We start from the raw sequence: 20725 nt of genomic DNA on the forward strand, positions 1-20725 counted from the left end.
TGTTGGTCATTAGCTGAACGAGCAGCAACATTGGCACTGATCTTTCATTCATATGAACAGGCTCTGCTTATTTAGCACACTGCTTAGTTCTTGCAGATGGTCTGGAAACGTAAGAAATGAAAATGTCGTTCTCCATCTTGTCTGTTAAACAGGACGGTGGTGATGCCCATAGCCAACGAGTTCTCCCCTGACGTGGTCCTAGTGTCCGCTGGGTTTGATGCCGTGGAGGGCCACCAGTCCCCTCTGGGAGGATACAACGTCACTGCTAAATGTAAGTTGAACATTACTCTTGAACATTTTTCTGCCAAGCCTTTTCCATAGTTTGTGCTTTTATAGGAGGGTCCTCCAGCTAATTGTATATACACTACTACACCCTGCTGGTAGAATAGTACTTAACCACTAGAAGAAAAGCCAGACTCCATAGGAATATTGAAGTATGTCAATTATTTCCTATCATAAGGGGCCTTTACTTAATAAACCTGCACAAAACTAAAATTCCCGTGCAGACCTCTCCTATTTACATCAATTCATGATTTAGTCCGATTATACTCAGTACAGGGTCAATACAGTGTTGAACCATCCTCAGGTTTCAGCCACCTCACCAAGCAGCTGATGAAGCTGGCAGGGGGACGTGTGGTCCTGGCGCTAGAAGGAGGTCACGACCTCACGGCCATCTGTGATGCCTCAGAGTCCTGCGTGGCGGCCCTGCTCGGCGATGAGGTATGACATCATCTGCTATAGGAGGGGAGAGTGGCGTGATGTCACATACACTATATGTAGAGATGGATGTAATTGTTCAGAGGAAATTCTTTGTTTTTACATCCCAATCTGTCAATCTCTCTCTCTCTCCCTCCCTCTACACTCTCTCTTGCACACTCTGTCTCACGCTCTCTGTCAGTTGGACCCCCTGCCACAGGCTGTCCTGCAACAGAAGCCCTGTCCAAAAGCTGCTGCCTCTCTGGAGAGGGTCATCGAGATACAGAGTGAGTTAGTTCCCTAAAATCAAATTTATCATTGTGTTTTTCCTGCACATATGCACTTAGTTGTGTTCGCGTCATGTGTATCACGTCACCCTTAAAACTGACACGACTCTCTCTCTACCTTATCTTTCTCTCCCTGCAGGTAAACACTGGAGCTCTCTCCAAAGGTTGGCTCCCACGGTGGGCCAGTCCTTAATGGATGCCCAGCGGAGAGAGAAGGACGAGGCCGACACGGTCACCGCCATGGCATCGCTTACCGTGGATACGGAGCAGGCCGCCGCTTCCACCGTCTCCACGGAGACCAGCAGGTAAACACCTGCACCATTCACTCTTTTGGTGATTTTATGTGGTTTTGGAATGGCTGTTTTTAAGATATCAGATTCATTCACAAGGCCGTGGGCCTGAAGTTCCACTGAGACTTATCATATACGCTTTGCACGACCTTCTTTGGTAAGGGCTTTTATTTTGGCATGACTAAGAGGCTAATGTCTGTCATGCCGTTTCCTATTTGGTGTACCTGCAGGTCTACAGAAGAGCCAATGGAAGAGGAGCCTGTCTTGTAGGAGGAAATGGGGAGTTGTCACGACAGCGCAACACCTTTGTCTCCACGTCCTTCGGCACTAGCCTTCTCCTGTCATCCTCTCCTCTTTCCAGCTCTCGCCTCACCTCTTTCCATTTCCTGAGGAATGATGGACTTGTGCTAGCCTCCCTTTCCAACTCACTGAGGTGAGTTTGTTAAAGTGTGTGTGTGGGAGAGGAGAGGCGGGAACACACAGACCTAAAGAGGGCAGCGGCGGATATCTGTGATTGGTGGAAAAGCAGGAAGAGGCGGGACCTTTGAGGAGCCTGTGTGTCTTGCTTTTTCTTTGAATCTTTTTTTGTAAGCAGAAGGCAGTGGATCCAGGAGGGTACCTCGGCTATGAGGCCCGAGAAGCTTTGTACATTTCTTGTCATACTTTATACTTTTCAGGAACATTAGAACTGAAAAAGCCAACAAGCAGCAAAAATATTTCAACAGTCACAAATACACTCAAACACACCCGCATTATATTATATACACTAAGTTCCCAACAGCGGAACAACAATGGGGTTGTATCAATGAATAATGCTCTTCCTTTCAGAGCATGCGTACCTCTGTTCCTATTTTGTCTGTCGTTTGGTATTCTCGTGCGTCTATTCAATAATCTGTTCAAAGAAGCACACAAACATATGATATGTATATTTGTGTGTGTGTGTGTGTGTATATATACATATAATATATATTACACACTGTATATTCCTTTCACTGTATCCGATATCAGCTGTGGTTGTGGAGGTCGAGCTGTGGATCCTGCCAAGGGAGACTTACTGGCTGAAGGAGACAACATATCTCTCCAATACAGCCTTTTCTTTTCTTTTTCAGGAAGCCTCAGCTCCCTCCACTTTGTATGGGACAGAATGCATTTTGAGGTGGTTTTTACCATTCTACTTTGTTTGGACTATCAAAAAAGGACACATGCATACCCAGAATCAAATTTACCGCTTGGTGCAATGGAAGGCTATGGATTGGACAAGGAAGGATTTTGTGGAATAATGCTTAGATTATAAACTTTTTGTCTCACGCTTGCTGCTGCGACTGGGAGACTTGTGGTGGTCATGAGACTGGAGAAAGACGTTTTTAGAAGAACTTGGTGCCTTTATATTAAATATCCCTGTTAACACCAACTACACCCACTTAGCAGAACACAGGACAGAAAGACAAATCCACACACTTGTTACACTCATGTCTGTTTTGTATATTTGTTTGCTTGTTTGTTTCTTTCAAAATGCCTTAATTTCCTCCAGAGAATGCACCATTTTAGCTATCTCCGCAGAGATGGGAGTAGAATCCTATGTCCTCTCTCTTTCTGGGTTTGTGTAATACTCTAGGTCAAAGGTCAGTGTGGCCTTAACAACTGAGGTTTTTTTGCGTCCTTTATCAATCCCGACCCGTACATATGCGGCTGACGGTATGATTGTGAGGAAATTTGAATGCTACAACGACCAACTTTCTTTGCTATGTCACTTCCTGTCACTTGTAAATACTGCATCCTGTTCTGCTCTAGCAAACCCCTCAACTTGAGACGGTTCAATAACGAACTCATTGTTTTTCCAATTAATTTAGAGGGGAAGGACTGAACTTGGTCACTTTTTTTTTGTAAACAAATGTTTTATTTTGTAAAAAATCTAATCTAAGATGTATACGAATAATGACAATAAGTGTTAATCAAATTGGATATGAATATTACATTTGAGAAGGGTAAAAAAACAAAAAAACATTCAATGTTAAAGCCACCTAAGCACACATCGTGTTAGATTTGCTATCAATGTTTTATCCTTTTTCTAAGTGCCATTTGTTTTTCCACACAAAAAAAGACAACAGAAATTGTGATTTGGTGACATGTGGATTGATCTCATTTGGCAAATAACCATGAGCAAGCACCACTTTAGATGTTTACTCTGCAATACCCCAATCCCTCAACTGTTGCCCACTTGTCAGCTGTCATAAACCCTTTGTTTGACTTAGTGTCCAGGTGCTGTGTTATCTGGTCTCCGTTGTTGTCAACAATATTTATATTTCTCAATCAAATGAAAAGTGTTTGTACTTGACACACATGATCAAACAAATTAAATACTAAGATGTCTTTGTCCCACTGAAAAATATATTTTCCAATCTATCATCATGCTTGAGGAATTCATACAAATCAAGTATATCTACTAGAGAATGGTAACCGACACCTCCCTTAAAGACATGCTCCGGAACTTTGGCGACTACTAAGTATTTTTTAAACCTCCGGCTTTGGGCTGGATGTGTCAATGTATAGTTCATGCATGCATAATCTATGAGCAGAATTACTGTCTTACCTCAATTAGCTACGCAATCCCTAGTTTAAAAGCCACTTTTTTGGGGGGGATGCTGTGCTGCGGCATTTTCCTTATTTTCCCCCACTTGGGCCAGCCCCCTAGCAATTTGAGTAAAACCAATGAGCTTCTGCCCCTCGTCAGCTACGAAATGTACATGGTACACCTACAGCGGAGAAAGAGCGATCAATGACATGGTGCACATATCTGCACATATGTGACGTAATACACAATTGTTGGGGGACACTTTTTGCTCGTTGGCACAACTTTCAGAACTACCGGTTAAAAAGTATCCAAAAGTACCGGAGAATCTCTTTTAACCAGCATACTCTCAGGAGATAATGTGTGGTGCAGAGCTTGTCTACATTGATCATTTTGTTTTATTTCAAACAATGTAACATAACACTGACCAAGTCTTCTGCATCTGTCCTCTTTATTGAGGTAAACTATCATTAAGGAATAGGTTATTTCTAGTTTTTCCCTGTAATGATATATATTTAATTCTCTACCTGTCCACTCACCATCGTAAGGTACTTTTGTCCCTTTGTCACACAACTGTATATTGAACTTATCTACATACTGTAATAACTATACAGTGCCGACGTTTTCATGAACGTTAAATGGGTGTCAACGCCTAACTCTCTCACTAGTTACCCTTTTTCATATGAAACACAAAGGGCTAGCCTAGTTAAATACAAAATGTAAGTTTTATTAGAGGTTTTCAGCCCTGTCATTTGAAGTCTATATGACTCCATGTCCATCTCAAGTAGATCAAGCTTTATGCTCCAATCCCAAATGAATGGGAAGGTTGGACACTGGCACTGTCTAAAATGTTGAAATCAGATCATCTTTTCCATTTTATTTGGGATTCAAGCATACAGTGCAATCGGGATGTATTCAGACCCCTTGATTTTTTTTTGTTATGTTACAGCCTTCTAAAAATGTATTTAAAAAAAAAAAAAAAAATCCCACCAATCTACACACAATACCACATGATGACCAAGCAAAAACTTGTCTTTTTAGAATTTTTGCAAATGTATCTCAAATAAAAAAACAGCAGCACCTTATTTACATAAGTATTCAGACCTTTTGCTATGAGACTTGAAATTGATTCCATTGATCATCCTTGATGTTTCTACAACTTGATTGGAGTCCACCTGTGGTAAATTCAATTGATTGGACATGATTTGGAAAGGCACACACCTGTGTATATAAGGTCCCACAGTTGACAGTGTATATCAGAGCAAAAACCAAGCCATGAGATCAAAGGAATTATCCGTAGAGCTCTGAGACCGGATTGTGTCGAGGCACAGATCTGGGGAAGGGTACCCACAAATTTCTTCAGCTTTGAAGGTCCCCAAGAACACAGTGGCCTGCATCATTCTTAAGTGGAATAAGTTTGGAACCACCAAGACTCTTTCTAGAGCTTGCCGCACAGCCAGACTGAGCAATTGGGGGAGAAGGGCCGTGGTCAGGGAGGTGACCAAGAAACCGATGGTTCCAGAGTTCCTCTGTGGAGATGGAAGAACCTTCCAGAAGGACAACCATATCTGCAGCACTCCACCAATCAGACCTTTATGGTAGTGGTCAGATGGAAGCCACTCCTCAGTAAAAGGCAAATGACAGCCCGCTTGGAGTTTGCCAAAAGGCACCTAAAGACTCTGACCATGACAAACAAGGTTCTCTGGTCTGATGAAACCAAGATTGAACTCTTTGGCTTGAATGCCAAGCGTCACATCTGGAGGAAACCTGGCACCATCCCTACGGTGAAGCGTGGTGGTAGCAGCATCATGCTATGGGGGATGTTTTTTAGTGGCAGGGACTGGGAGACTAGTCAGGATCGAGGGAAAGATGAACAGAACAAAGTACAGAGATCCTTGATGAAAACCTGCTCCAGAGTGCGCTGGACCTCAGGCTGGAGTGAAGGTTCACCTTCCAAGCACACAGCCAAGACAATGCAGGAGGGGCTTCGGGACAAGTCCATGGATGTCCTTGAGTGGCCCAGCCAGAGCCTAGACTTGAACCCGATCGAACATCTGGAGAGACTTGAAAATAGCTGTGTAGCGACGCTCCCCATCCAACCTGTCAGAGCTTGAGGCTCTGCAGAGAAGAATGGGAGAAACTCCCCAAATACAGGTGTGCCAAGCTTGTACCGTCATACCCAATAATACTCAAGACTGTAATTGCTGCCAAAGTTGCTTCAATAAAGTACTGAGTAAAGGGACTGAATACTTATGTAAATGTGATTTACGTTTTTTTAAATGTATAATCTAAGAACCTGTTTTTGCTTTGTCATTATGGGGTATTGTGTGTAGATTGAGGGGGACTATTTAATCCATTTTATAATAAGGCTGTAATGTAACAAAATATGGAAAAGGTGATGCCGTCTAATTACTTTCCAAATGCACGTTACAGCTGGAGCTACTTAACCAATGGTGTGGGACTTGGAATCATGTTGACATTGGAGCACCTTCGAGGTCTGAAACTTTGAATGGTGAGTTAACTACCCCTTTAACGTCATAGCCCCCATTGTCATACCGACCATGGTTTGCTCTTTGTTCTCCAGTGGTACTACTTTCCAGACGGAGCACATGTGACCTGATGTCACAGAAAAAACAGGCATTCGCCATTTGAACGAACTCTAATCACGGTGTTGTCACAATCATGTCACCAGGGTAGGAATTGAAACACTCTACACTTGCAAAATTGTTGGTGGATGCCACTGTACTCACATATGTAATGTACACAGTAGTTCCTACTTCCTTTTACATGTGGCTATGGTGTGGGGGGTGCTTGCAGTACATGTGACTACTGTGACCTTGTTTTGTTCTGTTTTGATGTAGATCATTGACCATTTGAGATTTGGTGCATAGTTTTGTACCTCCACCTTGTATGGCATATATAAGGGTTATTGGGCTGTCCTGTGGGTGAGATGGCATGACAGAATTACCCTTTTTCTTTAATTGAACTGTGTGTTTTGGAGGTCAGAGCTTTTTTCCTGGGGGTATATTGGAGGGGCAGCAAAAAACAACACTCAAATCAAGAAAGTCTACTCTGAATAAAGTAATGTTTTTGTGTGTTGCCTTAGACAAAACAACTACTACAAGTGGCAACCATGCAAATATGTTCTGTCTAAACAGATACTGGAAGACATCCAAGTTTGTAAATTATATCGACTTATCCACCATTGAAGATAGCTTTATTGTTGCTGCCACACTATTTTGCTATTCAGTAAATAATGTATATTTATTGATATTTCATACGTTGTGTATGTAGTGACCTATGATCGTCAAGGTTCAAAGAGTAATTGTATATTTTTTGACTTTGGAAAGAGAAGTGTGTCTCTTACATTGTCCTTCCACTGCGCTGGTGTTTCAATCTCCACTTTCTGTGGTTGGATGTTTAAATATGTGACTGTCTTTTACCTTTATATTTTAAATATATTCTTTCTCTCTTCTGGTCATAACTAATGCAGACGTTTTGAATTGATCAAAGCACATTCCTTAATGTCATGTGTTCTTTCAAATGCTTTCCTGTTGCGACAATACAAATGTGTTTATACTAATTGCTACTCACGTGTATAAGTGCATATATGTGTACACATGTGCAATACACGCTATTTGAACAATCTATTACTGTGACTATTATGGATGAAAATCGCTGTCCCTAAGAATTTTTTCATGAGTTGCATTGTGCACAACGCCACCTTGTGGGTTAGCAAGGATCTTAAAGGGAATGTTGAGTCTGATTACTGTTTTATTTCAGGTTTTGTGTAAATTTTAAAGCCCTTTTTTATTACTCATTGTAATGTTGTGACATCCTATTTGAGTAAATATTTTTTAAAGTGGGCCTGTTAATTGTCTGAAACTCAATAAAGCGATTCACTGCTCCAATACAAAGAGGAGTAAACATATTTCATGTACAGTGTCGGTTGTGGGATGGGGGGGCTGCAGGGAAAGTGCCCAGTCGGTAATCGGGCTTGTAACAGGCAAGTCAAAAGCATATCTTTAGGACTGTCCACTCCACATATCCATTTATGGTGGAAATTAAGATGAATGTGAAATGCCAACTGCTTGGATGGTTTACTCTTGTGCTAGTGATGAGGGATGTGTATGGTCAAAGCAACACTCAAATTCAGTCTCCAAAAAGTGTGAGTGAATTAACGAAATGTTTTTATGCATAGGTCTACCCACTAATATTGCAACATCTTGAGAAGTACTATTGCCACTGTTCATGTGCTAGTAGTCGGACTTGTTAACTGGTTGCAGTTATACACGTGCCGGGTTCAACCAGTTAGCAAGTCTGACATTAATTTATTTGACAAGGAAAAAACGTATGACTTTAATTGTGGCGAGAAGGACTTCTAATAAAATATTACGAGATCAGGACAATTAAAGGTCCAGATCGGTTCAACCCTGATCACACTTCCCTGGGCGGTCCAATTCTTCACCTCATGACTGATTAATGATCTATGACACGTACATCAACATTCACTATCGATAGTCAGTGACGCCACGGCGTATATTTACGTAAATCAAGCGCTCCAGTTTCCTGGCGGAGAAGATGGCGGCTCCTGGACCGGGGGAGTATTTCAGTGTCGGGAGCCATGTCTCCTGCCTCACCTGCTTGGGGCAGCAATTGCAAGGAGAGGTCGTTGCCTTTGACTATCAGTCCAAGATGTTGACTTTGAGTATCCTTTCTACAATTTTCCGTTGTCACTAAATCGGTGGTCTTCCAGGCTGCAAGGGGCCTGGGGGTAACGGGTCGCTCTTGCCAAATTGAGATCCGCGCAAGCGTAGTCAAGATACTAGCTAGGGAGCTTACTAGCTTACTCTTGATCAAAACGTAGCTAACCACACGATTTAATACTGTTCCGTTCAGTTACTTTAAACCGTGTTACTCTCTATTTCATGTCAGGTATGGTAAGTTTAGAATCTGTATGATATTGAGTTAATGTTTGTTGTTAGCCAGCTAGCTATCGAAGTTGGCATGGTATTGTGCCATAATGCTAGCTAACTTGCTAACACAAGCTATTGTGGTCAGCGATAGCACAGTCAGTCCTTGTATGGATCACTATCTGGCAGCTCCAAGGGGCGTTATGCCTGGCAAATTCTTAGTAACAGTTAGCTCTTTTTCTAGTTGCATGCTAACTAGCAGATCACGCTTAGAATTGTCTTATGCTCTAAAACAATGTTTATTTAAAGAACATTATTGATGGCTAGTCATGTAATGATGTAGCTAGCTACCCACCCCAAGTTAGCTTACATTGTCGAAACTGACACGCAAGGATTCACCGGTGACAGTTTAGAAAGGAGTGACTGTCCAGTTATTGGGTTAACTACTCAAGCTAACGTTAGCTAGTATTGAGATAGTAACTGCCTACCCAAGTACCTTGACCCATGTCAAGTGTTTTGTAGCGGACTTGAGAAATACATTAACGTTAGCTATATGCATGTTCATAGCTGTAGCTATATTGGAAGATGTGAAATATGGTATGTGAATATAAAAAAATATATATATATATATATATATATAATTTCACCTTTTATTTCATTAAGTTCTCATTTACAACTGCGACCTGGCCAAGATAAAGCAAAGCAGTATGACACAGAGTTACACATGGAATAAACAAATGTACAGTCAGTAACACAATAGAAAAAGTCTATATACAGTGGGCAAATGGCGTGAGGAGGTAAGGCAATAAATAGGTCATAGTGGCAAAGTAATTACAATTGAGCAAATTAACACTGGAGTGATAGATGTGTAGATGATGTAGAAGTACTGGTGTGTAAAAGAGCAGAAAAGTAAATAAAAACAATATGGGGATGAGGTAGGTAGATTGGCTGGGCTATTTACAGATGGGCTGTGTACAGCTACAGCGATCGGTTAGCTGCTCAGAAAGCTCATGTTTAAAGTTAGTGGGGGAGATATGAGTCTCCAACTTCAGTTATTTTTGCAATTCGTTCCAGTCATTGGCAGCAGAGAACTGGATGGAAAGGCAGCCAAAGGAGGTGTTGGCTTTGGGGATGACCAGTGAGATATACCTGCTGGAGCTCGTGCTACGGGTGGGTGCTGCTATGGTGACCAGTGAGCTGAGGTAAGGCTGGGCTTTACCTAGCAAAGACTTAGATGACCTGGAGCCAGTGGGTCTGGCGACGAATATGTAGCAAGGGCCAGCCGACGAGAGCATACAGGTCGCGGTGTTGTGGGTGGTATATGGGGCTTTGCTGACAAAACGGATGGCACCGTGATCGACTGCATCCAATTTTTTGAGTAGTGTTGGAGGCTATTTTATAAATTACATCGCCGAAGTCAAGGATCGGTAGGATGGTCAGTTTTACGAGGGTATGTTTGGCAGCATGAGTGAAGGATGCTTTGTTGAGAAATAGGAAGCCAATTTTAGATTTAATTTTGGATTGGAGATGCTTAATGTGAGTCTAGAAGGAGAGTTTACAGTCTAGCCAGACACCTAGGTATTTGTAGTTGTCGACATATTCTAAGTCAGAACAGTCCAGAGTAGTGATGCTGGACAGGCAGGCAGTGATTGGTTGAAGAGCATGCATTTAGTTTTACTTCCTTACAGAAGGAGAGTTGTATGGCATTGAAACTCGTCTGGAGGTTTGTTAAAACCTCTCTGGGATATGTGGGACAGTAGCATCCCACTTGGCCAATAGCCAGAGAAAATGCAGAGTGCCAAATTCAAATTTCTATAAAAATCTAACTTTCATGAAATCACACATGTAAGATACCAAATTAAAGCTACACGGGTTGTGAATCCAGCCAACATGGCAAATTTCAAAAAGGCTTTTCCGCGAAAGCAAACGATGCTATTATCTGAGGATAGCACCTCCATAAACAAAAGGGAGAAAACATATTTCAACCCTGCAGGCGCGACACAACACGCAGAAATACAAATATAAATCATGCCTTACCTTTGATGAGCTTCTTCTGTTGGCACTCAAACATCACAAATGGTCCTTTTGGTTCCATTTAATTCCGTCCATATATATCCAAAATGTCCATTTATTTGGCGTTTGAGCCAGAAAAACACCGGTTCCAACTTGCGCAAAAGTTACCTGTAAACTTTGCCAAAACATTTCATACAACTATAGGTATTTTTAAAGTAAATAATTGATCAAATTGAAGATGGGATGATCTGTGTTAAATACAGGAAGAAAACAAACTGAAGCATGCTTTCTGGTCATGTGCCTCTATCAAACAGTACACAAGAAGTGACCCCCGTTCAAGATGGCCGTACTTCATTACACAAAGGAATAACCTCAACCAATTTAACTGCAAGCAAGTCCCTTAGAAATCTGGATTCCCAATGAACCCATTGAAAAGAGGGAATGGTTTGTCCTCTGGGTTTCGCCTGCTACATAAGTTCCGTTATGCTCAGACATGATTCAAACAGTTTTAGAAACTTCAGTGTTTTCTATCCAAATCTACTAATAATATTCATATCTTATCTTCTGGGGATGAGTAGCAGGCAGTTGAATTTGGGCATGCTTTTCATCCAAAATTCCAAATGCTGCCCCCTATCCTAGAGAAGTTAAGTGTCCAAAGAAGGGCCAGAAGTACACAGAATGGTGTCGTCTGCGTAGAGGTGAGTCAAAGAATCACCAGCAGCAAGAGCGACGAAATTGATGTATACAGAGAAGAGTCGGTTTGAGAATTGAACTCTGTAGCACCCCCGTAGACTGCCAGAGGTCCGGACAACAGGCCCTCCGATTTGACACAGTGAACTCTGTCTGAGAAGTAGTTGGTGAACCAGGCGAGGCAGTCATTTGAGAAAACAAGGCTGTTGAGTCTGCCAATAAGAATGTGGTGATTGACAGAGTTGAAAGCCTTGGCCGGGTCGATGAAAACGGCTGCACAGTACTATCTATTATCAATTCCGGTTATATCGTTTAATACCTTGAGCATGGCTGAGGTGCACCCGTGACCAGCTCGGAAACCGGATTGCACAGCGGAGAAGGTACGGTGGGATTCGAAATGGTCAGTGATCTTTTTATTAACTAGGCTTTCAAAGACTTTAGAAAGGCAGGGTCTAACAGTTTGGGTCCAGAGTGTCACCCCCTTTGAAGAGGGTGATGACCGCGGCAGCTTTCCAATTTTTAGGGATCTCGGACGATACGAAAGAGGTTAAACAGACTGGTAATAGGGATTGCAACAATGGCGTCAGATAATTTTAGAGGGTCCAGATTGTCGAGCCCAGCTGATTTGTAAGGGTCCAGGTTTTGCAACTCTTACAGAACATCTGCTATCAGGGTTTGGGTGAAAGAGAAGCTGGAGAGGCTTGGGCATGTAGCTGCGGGGGGTGCAGAGCTATTGGCCGGGGTTGGGGTAGCCGTAGGGATGCTTATTGAAATGATCGATTAGTGTGGATTTATCAGTGTTTCCTAGCTTCAGTGCAGTGGGCAGCTGGGAGGAGGTGCTCTTATTCTCCATTGACTTTAGTTTCCCAAAACTTTTTGGAGTTAGTTACAGAATGCAAATTTCTGTTTGAATAAGCTAGCCTTTGCTTTCCTGACTGACTGCGTGTATTGGTTCCTGACTTCCCTGAAAAGTTGCATATCGCGGGGACTATTCGATGCTAGTGCAGTCCACCTCAGGATGTTTTTGTGCTGGTCGAGGGCAGTCAGGGCTATATCTGTTCTTAGTTCTACATGTTTTGAAAGGGGTATGCTTGTTGGGTATGCTTATTTAAGATTGTGAAGAAATTACTTTTAAAGAACGACCGGGGTGTCAATATCCTTCAAGGATACCCGGGCCAGGTCGATTAGAAAGGCCTGTTCACAGAAGTGTTTAAGGGAGCATTTGACAGTGATGAGGGGTGGTCATTTGACAGCGGACCCATAGCGGATGCAGGCAATGAGGCAGTAGATTGCAACTCCTCCTTTGGCAGTTCTGTCTTGATGGAAGATGTTGGGGATGGAAATCTCAAATGTTGGTGGCCTTCCTAAGCCAGGATTCAGACACAGCAAGGACATCAGGGTTGGAGGAGTGTGCTAAAGCAGTGAGTAAAACAAACTTAGTCATGAGGGATGTCGATGTTTTACAGGCAACATTTGGAGAATACCTCATACAATATAGGTTGGGTGAAGTTGTGTATAATACCTCATCTCTTGCACACTAACTTGTGCTTTTAGCCCTTTAGCCCAGCTAAATTCCTTTTCAGGCCTGCACGGAGCACTGCTTAGAGAATTAGACAGTCATGAAAAGTGCTGCAGAACTCAGCCATTTGATTTGGACTATTTGCTCACACAGACATACATTGCAGAGCACTAAGAATTCTGTTTGCCTGGTTGTGCGGTCCAATCTTTCACCTCTGCCTGGTATAGTCAAATCAAATGTATTTATATAGCCCTTCGTACATCAGCTGATATCTCAAAGTGCTGTACAGAAACCCAGCCTAAAACCCCAAACAGCAAGCAGTGCAGGTGTAGAAGCACGGTGGCTAGGAAAAAACTCCCTAGAAAGGCCAAAACCTAGGAAGAAACCTAGAGAGGAACCAGGCTATGTGGGGTGGCCAGTCCTCTTCTGGCTGTGCTGGATGGAGATTATAACAGAACATGGCCAAGATGTTCAAATGTTCATAAATGACCAGCATGGTTGAATAATAATAAGGCAGAACAGTTGAAACTGGAGCAGCAGCACGGCCAGGTGGACTGGGGACAGCAAGGAGTCATCATGTCAGGTAGTCCTGGGGCATGGTCCTAGGGCTCAGGTCCTCCGAGAGAGAGAAAGAGAGAATTAGAGAAAGCACACTTAAATTCACACAGGACACCGAATAGGACAGGAGAAGTACTCCAGATATAACAAACTGACCCTAGCCCCCCGACACATAAACTACTGCAGCATAAATATTGGAGGCTGAGACAGGAGGGGTCAGGAGACACTGTGGCCCCATCCGAGGACACCCCGGACAGGGCCAAACAGGAAGGATATAACCCCACCCACTTTGCCAAAGCACAGCCCCCACACCACTAGAGGGATATCTTCAACCACCAACTTACCATCCTGAGACCAGGCTGAGTATAGCCCCCAAAGATCTCCGCCATGGCACAACTCAAGGGGCGCCAACCCAGACAGGATGACCACATCAGTGAATCCAACCCACTCAGGTGACGCACCCCTTCCAGGGACAGCATGAGAGAGCCCCAGTAAGCCAGTGACTCAGCCCCTGCAATAGGGTTAGAGGCAGAGAATCCCAGTGGAAAGAGGGGAACCGGCCAGGCAGAGACAGCAAGGGCGGTTCGTTGCTCCAGAGCCTTTCCGTTCTTTCCGAGTTTGCATCTCTGACATGGGTAGGCAGACCGTTCCATTAAAAATGGAGCTCTATAGGAGAAAGCCCTGCCTCCAGCTATTTGCTTAGATATTCTAGGGACAATTAGGAGGCCTGCGTCTTGTGACCGTAGCGTACGTGTAGGTATGTACGGCAGGACCAAATCAGAGAGATAGGTAGGAGCAAGCCCATGTAATGCTTTGTAGGTTAGCAGTAAAACCTTGAAATCAGCCCTTGCTTTGACAGGAAGCCAGTGTAGAGAGGCTAGCACTGGAGTAATATGATCAAATTCTTTGGTTCTAGTCAGGATTCTAGCAGCCGTATTTAGCACCAACTGAAGTTTATTTAGTGCTTTATCCGGAGAGCATTGCAGTAGTCTAACCTAGAAGTGACAAAAGCATGGATTAATTTTTCTGCATCATTTTTGGACAGAAAGTTTCTGATTTTTGCAATGTTACGTAGATGGAAAAAAGCTGTCCTTGAAATGTTCTTCAAAAGAGAGATCAGGGTCCAGAGTAACGCCGAGGTCCTTCAGTTTTATTTGAGACGACTGTACAACCATTAAGATTAATTGTCAGATTCAACAGAAGATCTCTTTGTTTCTTGGGACCTAGAACAAGCATCTCTGTTTTGTCCGAGTTTAAAAGTAGAAAGTTTGCAGCCATCCACTTCCTTATATCTGAAACGCATGCTTCTAGCAAGGGCAATTTTGGGGCTTCACCATGTTTCATTGAAATGTACAGCTGTGTGTCATCCGCATAGCAGAAAGTTAACATTATGTTTTCGAATAACATCCCCAAGAGGTAAAATATATAGTGAAAACAATAGGACAGAAAGGCCCAGAGTCAGACAACTCTGTGGTAGTGGAACAACTGCAGCCACAGCCAGGGGAAAGAATGTGATGTATGTGTCTGTCAGTCAGCTGTTATCACACTGCATCAGCATTGTGGATTTCAACAGTGTGCATTCCATACCTTCACGTTCCGGTGGATGTCAAACAGGTCTCCATTACTTGGCTGAAAGGTAGTACTGCCTCAGAATCCTCAGACTTTGCTCATTTGATCTTATTAAATTAGAGGCATTTTATCAATGTCAGTTGATGACTAGCCTGGAGTACAGATCTACAATGTTACGGTTGTTAAATCTAGTCTACTTTTTTGTGATGTTGTGAGGTGCATAGAGGGTGTTTTCCCAATGCTAAGGCCCAGGTCAAAGGGGACAAGTCACTCTTCAAGATGTGTATCATGTAGGCCTATTCACTTGAGGTATTTTGCTTATGGAAGCACACAGTGTGACGTGTTTTCAGGGTGACACAGGAGCATAGTATAGTGCAGGGGGTAAATAAAGCTTCTAGATCCAGTCATACCCTCATGGCATGTTAGGTTGTTTCCCTTGAGGCTGGTGAGTCACTGAAAGGTCATGATGTCAGACAGGAAATCCACAGCCCTCTACTGTTATGGAGGAAGTGCAGCAGCCATAAAATGAAGGAACCTGAATGAGTTCAGCTCTGACCACTTTACCTCTGTCTGCCTTGTAATGGGATTATGTGTCTAACCATAGTAAAGACACAGGCCTACTTCCCTAACTTTTACTCATATCCAACCTGCTTTTATTCTGAAAATAATTAGCTTGGCTCAGGTTTGAGGGTGTTTTTGGGAAATCAGTTGAAGGGTAAGTTCTGTGCTTCCTTCTGTTGTTGCATGAGGTCACAGACTGATTCTGTGAATTGTCTGTCACCAGACGATAAACTGTGTCTCAAGGGCAGTGAGCAGGCTGCTACTAGATAGTATTCTTTGAGCTTTCTTAACACAGTTGGGTGTTCGTGAAGGCTACTCTTGGCAGTTGTGCTTTGTATGCCAATTTTGTATCCATCTAGTAGGCTATTTGCCATCTTTCGCTCCACAGTATTTCTGATATCCACATTATGAATTGTGGCTCGTTTCTACCCAACCTCCCTTACAAACAATGCATTGGACTCTTTGTCCCCTCACTTAAGTTAGTGGAGTTGAAAGGGGACCTGCTGGTGGAGTGCATACACCTCATGCCGTCTTCAAATCAAATGTTGTATTTGTCACATGCTTCGCAAACGGGTATATACTGTGAAATGCTTGCTTCTTAACATCTCCTTTGAGAAGTTCTCAGTGGGCTATTCATTTTGTTTAGTTGCTGGTGGTTTGTTTGACTGCTAAGTCCTGAGCTTAGCCTATGTTTAGGACCGCTGTTCTAGGTTGTAACCGTCTGCATGGTTTCTTGGGCAAGAGGCTGTTCCTGGAGTGCCGTGGTGAACCCTGGACCTGTTTCCTAGGTTATGGGGAAGCATGATCCCAGGATGTTCTGTTGTGAGGAGGCTGTTGAACTTGAATGGCAGAATAGAGGGGGTGGGGGGGGTGAAAAAGAGGAAGATGTTCCATCAGGGGATCTCCAGCACCTGGCGAAGTTGGATTGGTGCTGTGCTTTGATTTTGTGTTCTACTAGAGCAGCATATGTTGTGCTCACTTATTAGGCCTATTTTGTCAGCGGTTCACTATTGAGCGACTAAATTGCACTATTGTGACTAGCTGCAGTATGCCATTTAGAATGTGTGTTCTGACTTCTCCTTAAGCTCAATAACATAATGTTGGTGATTTACCTCAGGTCTGGCATAGCCTAATGTTTTGTGGAAGAAGTGATAGAATTATGATTCCAGCTGATCCATTGTTTCCCTCACATACAAGTCCTGCATGTATATTTAGTCTAATGCTAACTGCTGCTAATTTGACCTCCATTCTGAATGTGTCGTACAGTCTATTTGCCTTGACCCACTGACCTTTCAGAATGCGCCCCCTCCAGTGGAAAGGCAAACGTCAGCGACGTGGTTCTGATTAACTTAGCCTACGTGTCTGAGGTGGACATCATTAATGACCGCACTGAAACTCCTCCTCCACTAGCATCTCTGAATGTCAGCAAGGTAAGACCAGCCAATCACCACTCCTCACACCCTCCTTGACACCTTCTCATACCAAGTAGTGACGAATCATCAGACATCTGGTCATTTTGTCATTAGCTTTAGCAATAAGTCCTGCACTAACTCACTTGATTCAGCTAATTGTGGTTCAGTCAGACTAAAGACTCATTTGTTTTGTCCCAACAGAGTCAACGAATTGTATAATTTTGGGTGCTTTCACATGTTGATTGGAACCATATGGTTAACCTGAATGTATTGTTTGCATATTTAAAGAATGAATGGCAATTGTCTTGCCCCAAAAAATCCTGAGATGTTCCATCACCATATCATTCAACGTTGGTCGGCATCAAACAAAACCCACCTGTTCCACATTTGACTAAAATTATCAGTGAGCAGTTTCTAATTATTTGTATTGCTAACGGACGGAAATTCCTTAGTTCCTTTCAATGCCAAACATAACTTTTTCCTTTTACATACTTTAACTTCCAAGGGCTTTTGGGGTTCTCAGTTGTAAACAGCTCTAACGTTTTGGTTCTCCTTTTCCAACACGCCTGCAGCTTGCCAACAGAGCACGGTCGGAAAAGGAAGACAAGTTATCCCAAGCATATGCAATTAGTGCTGGAGTCTCTGTGGAGGGCCAACAGCTATTCCAGACTATACATAAAACGTGAGTATCGTCTCCTGTCTCTAATACTGGGGCTCTGCTGCCTCCATCTATAGAAACATCTGTTATTTACTTACTATGACGGTCCCCAGTGGCCAGGAAAGGCTGTTTTAAAGAAAATGTGCTACCCAATGCATTTAAATAGTCTCGTTGGATGTTGAAATTGCCTTCACTGATTAATTGACCAGTTTGAATGCCAGTCTTTGATTCAGTAATGTTTTGTTTTAAACCATATCAAATCGTATGCATTCCATTATACCTCTTGGTTGTAATGCGATTGTAGTGTTGATCCCTGATTTGGCCTAGACTACAGTGAGTGACCTATGACCGTAAGTCTTACAGTACCAACACTGATTGACCAATTTCTGATATAAGCTGTTCATTCTGTAATGTTCTTTTGTTTAATTTATTTGTACATTTTCTTCAGTGTTGTTGCTGTTCGATATGCACCTGTCCACCATCCAATACCTGCTGCATGGAGTCATCTGTCTAAATGTGTGACCTGAAACCTTTAACCTCAGTATCCTGACTGAAGGCAGCTACTGGGTGCTTTTTTTCTAAAACATTCTCAATCTCTCTGTAGCATCAAAGACTGCAAATGGCAGGAGAAAAACATCATGGTGATGGACGACGTGGTCATATCCCCACCTTACCAGGTGGAGAACTGCAAAGGCAAAGAGGGTAGTGCTTTAAGTCACGTACGCAAAATAGTGAGTATGTCTTCCCACCATTCATTCACTATTGAAGGGAATACAGGAATGGCAGTACCAGAAAGTTGATTGAGGATAAAACTTTACTGGTCTTGTCCCCTGCAGGTGGAGAAACATTTTAGAGATGTGGAGAGCCAGAAGTCAGTGCAACGGCCACAAGCACAGCAAACACAGAAAGACTCCACTTTATCATCTTGAGCCGGAGGTTCAGTCCGGATAGGGTGTGTGGGAGGGGGAATTGGTTGGGGGAGGTCACAACGACAAAGGAAGTTTTGGTTTGTTCTTTTGTCTTCCCCTCTCTTCAACATCAGACCAAGGCCAGTGTTCCCCGCCAGTGTTCCCCCGCCCCCACACACACCTCCATCATAGGTGTCCAACATTTTGAACAGAACAAAAGGGGGTCCCAACCGAGAGGGAAATATCCAGTTCATTTTTAAAGATAATCTAACAAAAGTAATCTCAATTTGCCACCATTCCCCACCCACACTCCTCTTCTTGACCTCTTACCTTCCCTTCTGTTTCTTCTCTCCTCCTGCCATCAAGCCTGCTCCTCACTTCCATTTCACAGAGAAAAGTTACTTGATTTCTGTTCATTGGTTGATCTATTTTCTAGTCATTTTTCGTAAATTTCAAGAGTAGAAATTTATGGTAAGAGATAAAGGACCTTTTCTAATATTGAAATACTGTTTTGACAAGAAAACAAATTTTAATAGCTTTCTTGAAAGCACATGGTTATTTTTTTAACAGCTGACTTAAAGGATGCCAATCGTGACGCCGTGTGAATGGGATGAATGGGAACTCTCAATCTTACAAACATGCACCCAGTAGGTTATTGAAATTGCCGTTTTCCCTCAACTGGGGAAACACTCAAATTGTGTTAACATTATTAATCTGACATAAAAATAGTTGAAATAGCTCCCCCAAATTGTCCTTTCATTAAAAAAAATACAAGTTGTGAACACCCATTTGGTTCTAGTAGCTTGACATATTTTCATGAAATGCTTTCCTTTTTCCAAAGACATTACTGTCCACTTTTACCCATAAGCTCTTGCTGCATGGTCCCACCTGAACTAAATTTGCTCTGTTTTTCTGTCTATAGTTTTAAGTCTGGAAGCTAAAGATGTGTTATTTTAGAGTAGAGGCTGGGCTGTTTTCCTCTTCCCTTTCATCCTTGTCCCTCATGGTCTTTGATTCTACAATACAGTACCTCTTCCACGATGGGACCACATTGAAATCCAGCTCTTTGTTGTCTACCGACCATTGACACACTTTGGCAGGTGAAATCTGCTCTTCCGCCCGACTCAATGCATTCCTCCCATGTTCGAACAAGAAAAAACAAATTAATTAACCACGTTGGCCAATATCGTATGGCGTGCCACTGAACCGTGTGCGATGAGATCGATCTCAGTTCTGTATGGGATGCTTTGTATTCATTTTTGGAAAAAATGTACTTAAAGATACCCTTGCCATGTTTGAGACTGGGATGGGGAGCAGGGTTCCCCGTGGAACAAAGGCCCCTATCCCAGCCTCGTGTTTATAACAATGTAGCCTGATTGGAGGCTCGGCCAGTGGGGTTAAGTTGCGGACAGGCATCCGGCGTTGTTTACCCGTCCACCGTGTGCCAGCGAGGCTGCGTTGCCAAAGGTTTCCTTTCCAGTATTTTATTTTAAATAACTAGTAACATGGAAATAAAAAAAAATAAAAAAACTAAGTTTTGCAGTTTTGTCACGTTTATTTTTTGGCATTTGGTGTTCATGGTTTCTAGTAGTTGATGTAGCAATCAGTCTTTGTTCGTCAGACAATATTCCTTTCTCATGGAAAAGGAATTAATCTTCAACTCATTATTGTTTTGTTAAATGTATTATTTCAACGTTTTATTGAGCAGGATCATCTGGGATGGATGAATTGCAGTTGTTATCCAAACCATTTTTGTTCTTTGCTATGCCTTCAAATTGTCAGCAGAGGGCATCATAGAAATGTAGATGTAAATGAAGGCGGGACATGAGATGTATGGGTAAGATGTAAATGAAGGCGGGACATGAGATGTATGGGTAAGATGTAAATGAAGGCGGGACATGAGATGTATGGGTAAGATGTAAATGAAGGCGGGACATGAGATGTATGTGGTAAACAAGCAATGACCATGTCCATTCAATAAACATTGTAGCCACATAACAAAGAACCATGGCACATTGTTAGAATTGTACATAATGACATCTCCAATCTATTTGGTAAATGCCACAAAGGGTGTTGAAATAC

General features: G+C 42.7%; 2 protein-coding genes across 10 annotated transcripts in view; both read left to right on the forward strand.

The window, feature by feature from the left end:
- Window positions 1-7773, forward strand: part of LOC112226130 (histone deacetylase 5) — an 84772-nt gene extending 76999 nt beyond the window's left edge. For 7 of the 9 annotated variants that reach the window (XM_024390413.2, XM_024390414.2, XM_024390408.2 and 4 more), the window contains 6 exons: window positions 153-271; window positions 587-720; window positions 899-983; window positions 1123-1288; window positions 1504-1706; window positions 6276-7773. In XM_024390413.2, the coding sequence (XP_024246181.1) occupies window positions 153-271; window positions 587-720; window positions 899-983; window positions 1123-1288; window positions 1504-1543 (544 nt within the window). In that variant the 3' untranslated portion in view covers window positions 1544-1706; window positions 6276-7773. Of the gene's footprint in view, window positions 1-152; window positions 272-586; window positions 721-898; window positions 984-1122; window positions 1289-1503; window positions 1707-2382; window positions 3260-6275 lie in introns of those variants that run through there. The other 2 variants (XM_024390406.2, XM_024390407.2) reach the window with 2 other exon arrangements.
- Window positions 7774-8391: 618 nt separating this feature from the next.
- LOC121841105 (protein LSM12 homolog A) lies at window positions 8392-19705 on the forward strand. Its single transcript, XM_042307462.1, has 5 exons — window positions 8392-8550; window positions 16962-17095; window positions 17650-17759; window positions 18340-18466; window positions 18572-19705. The coding sequence occupies exons 1-5, from the start codon at window positions 8424-8426 to the stop codon at window positions 18662-18664; spliced, it is 591 nt and encodes a 196-aa protein (XP_042163396.1). The 5' UTR covers window positions 8392-8423; the 3' UTR covers window positions 18665-19705.
- Window positions 19706-20725: the final 1020 nt, after the last annotated feature.

This window comes from Oncorhynchus tshawytscha, linkage group LG27 (genome assembly GCF_018296145.1).
Source record: "Oncorhynchus tshawytscha isolate Ot180627B linkage group LG27, Otsh_v2.0, whole genome shotgun sequence".
In the NCBI taxonomy this organism is placed as follows: Eukaryota; Metazoa; Chordata; class Actinopteri; order Salmoniformes; family Salmonidae; genus Oncorhynchus; species Oncorhynchus tshawytscha.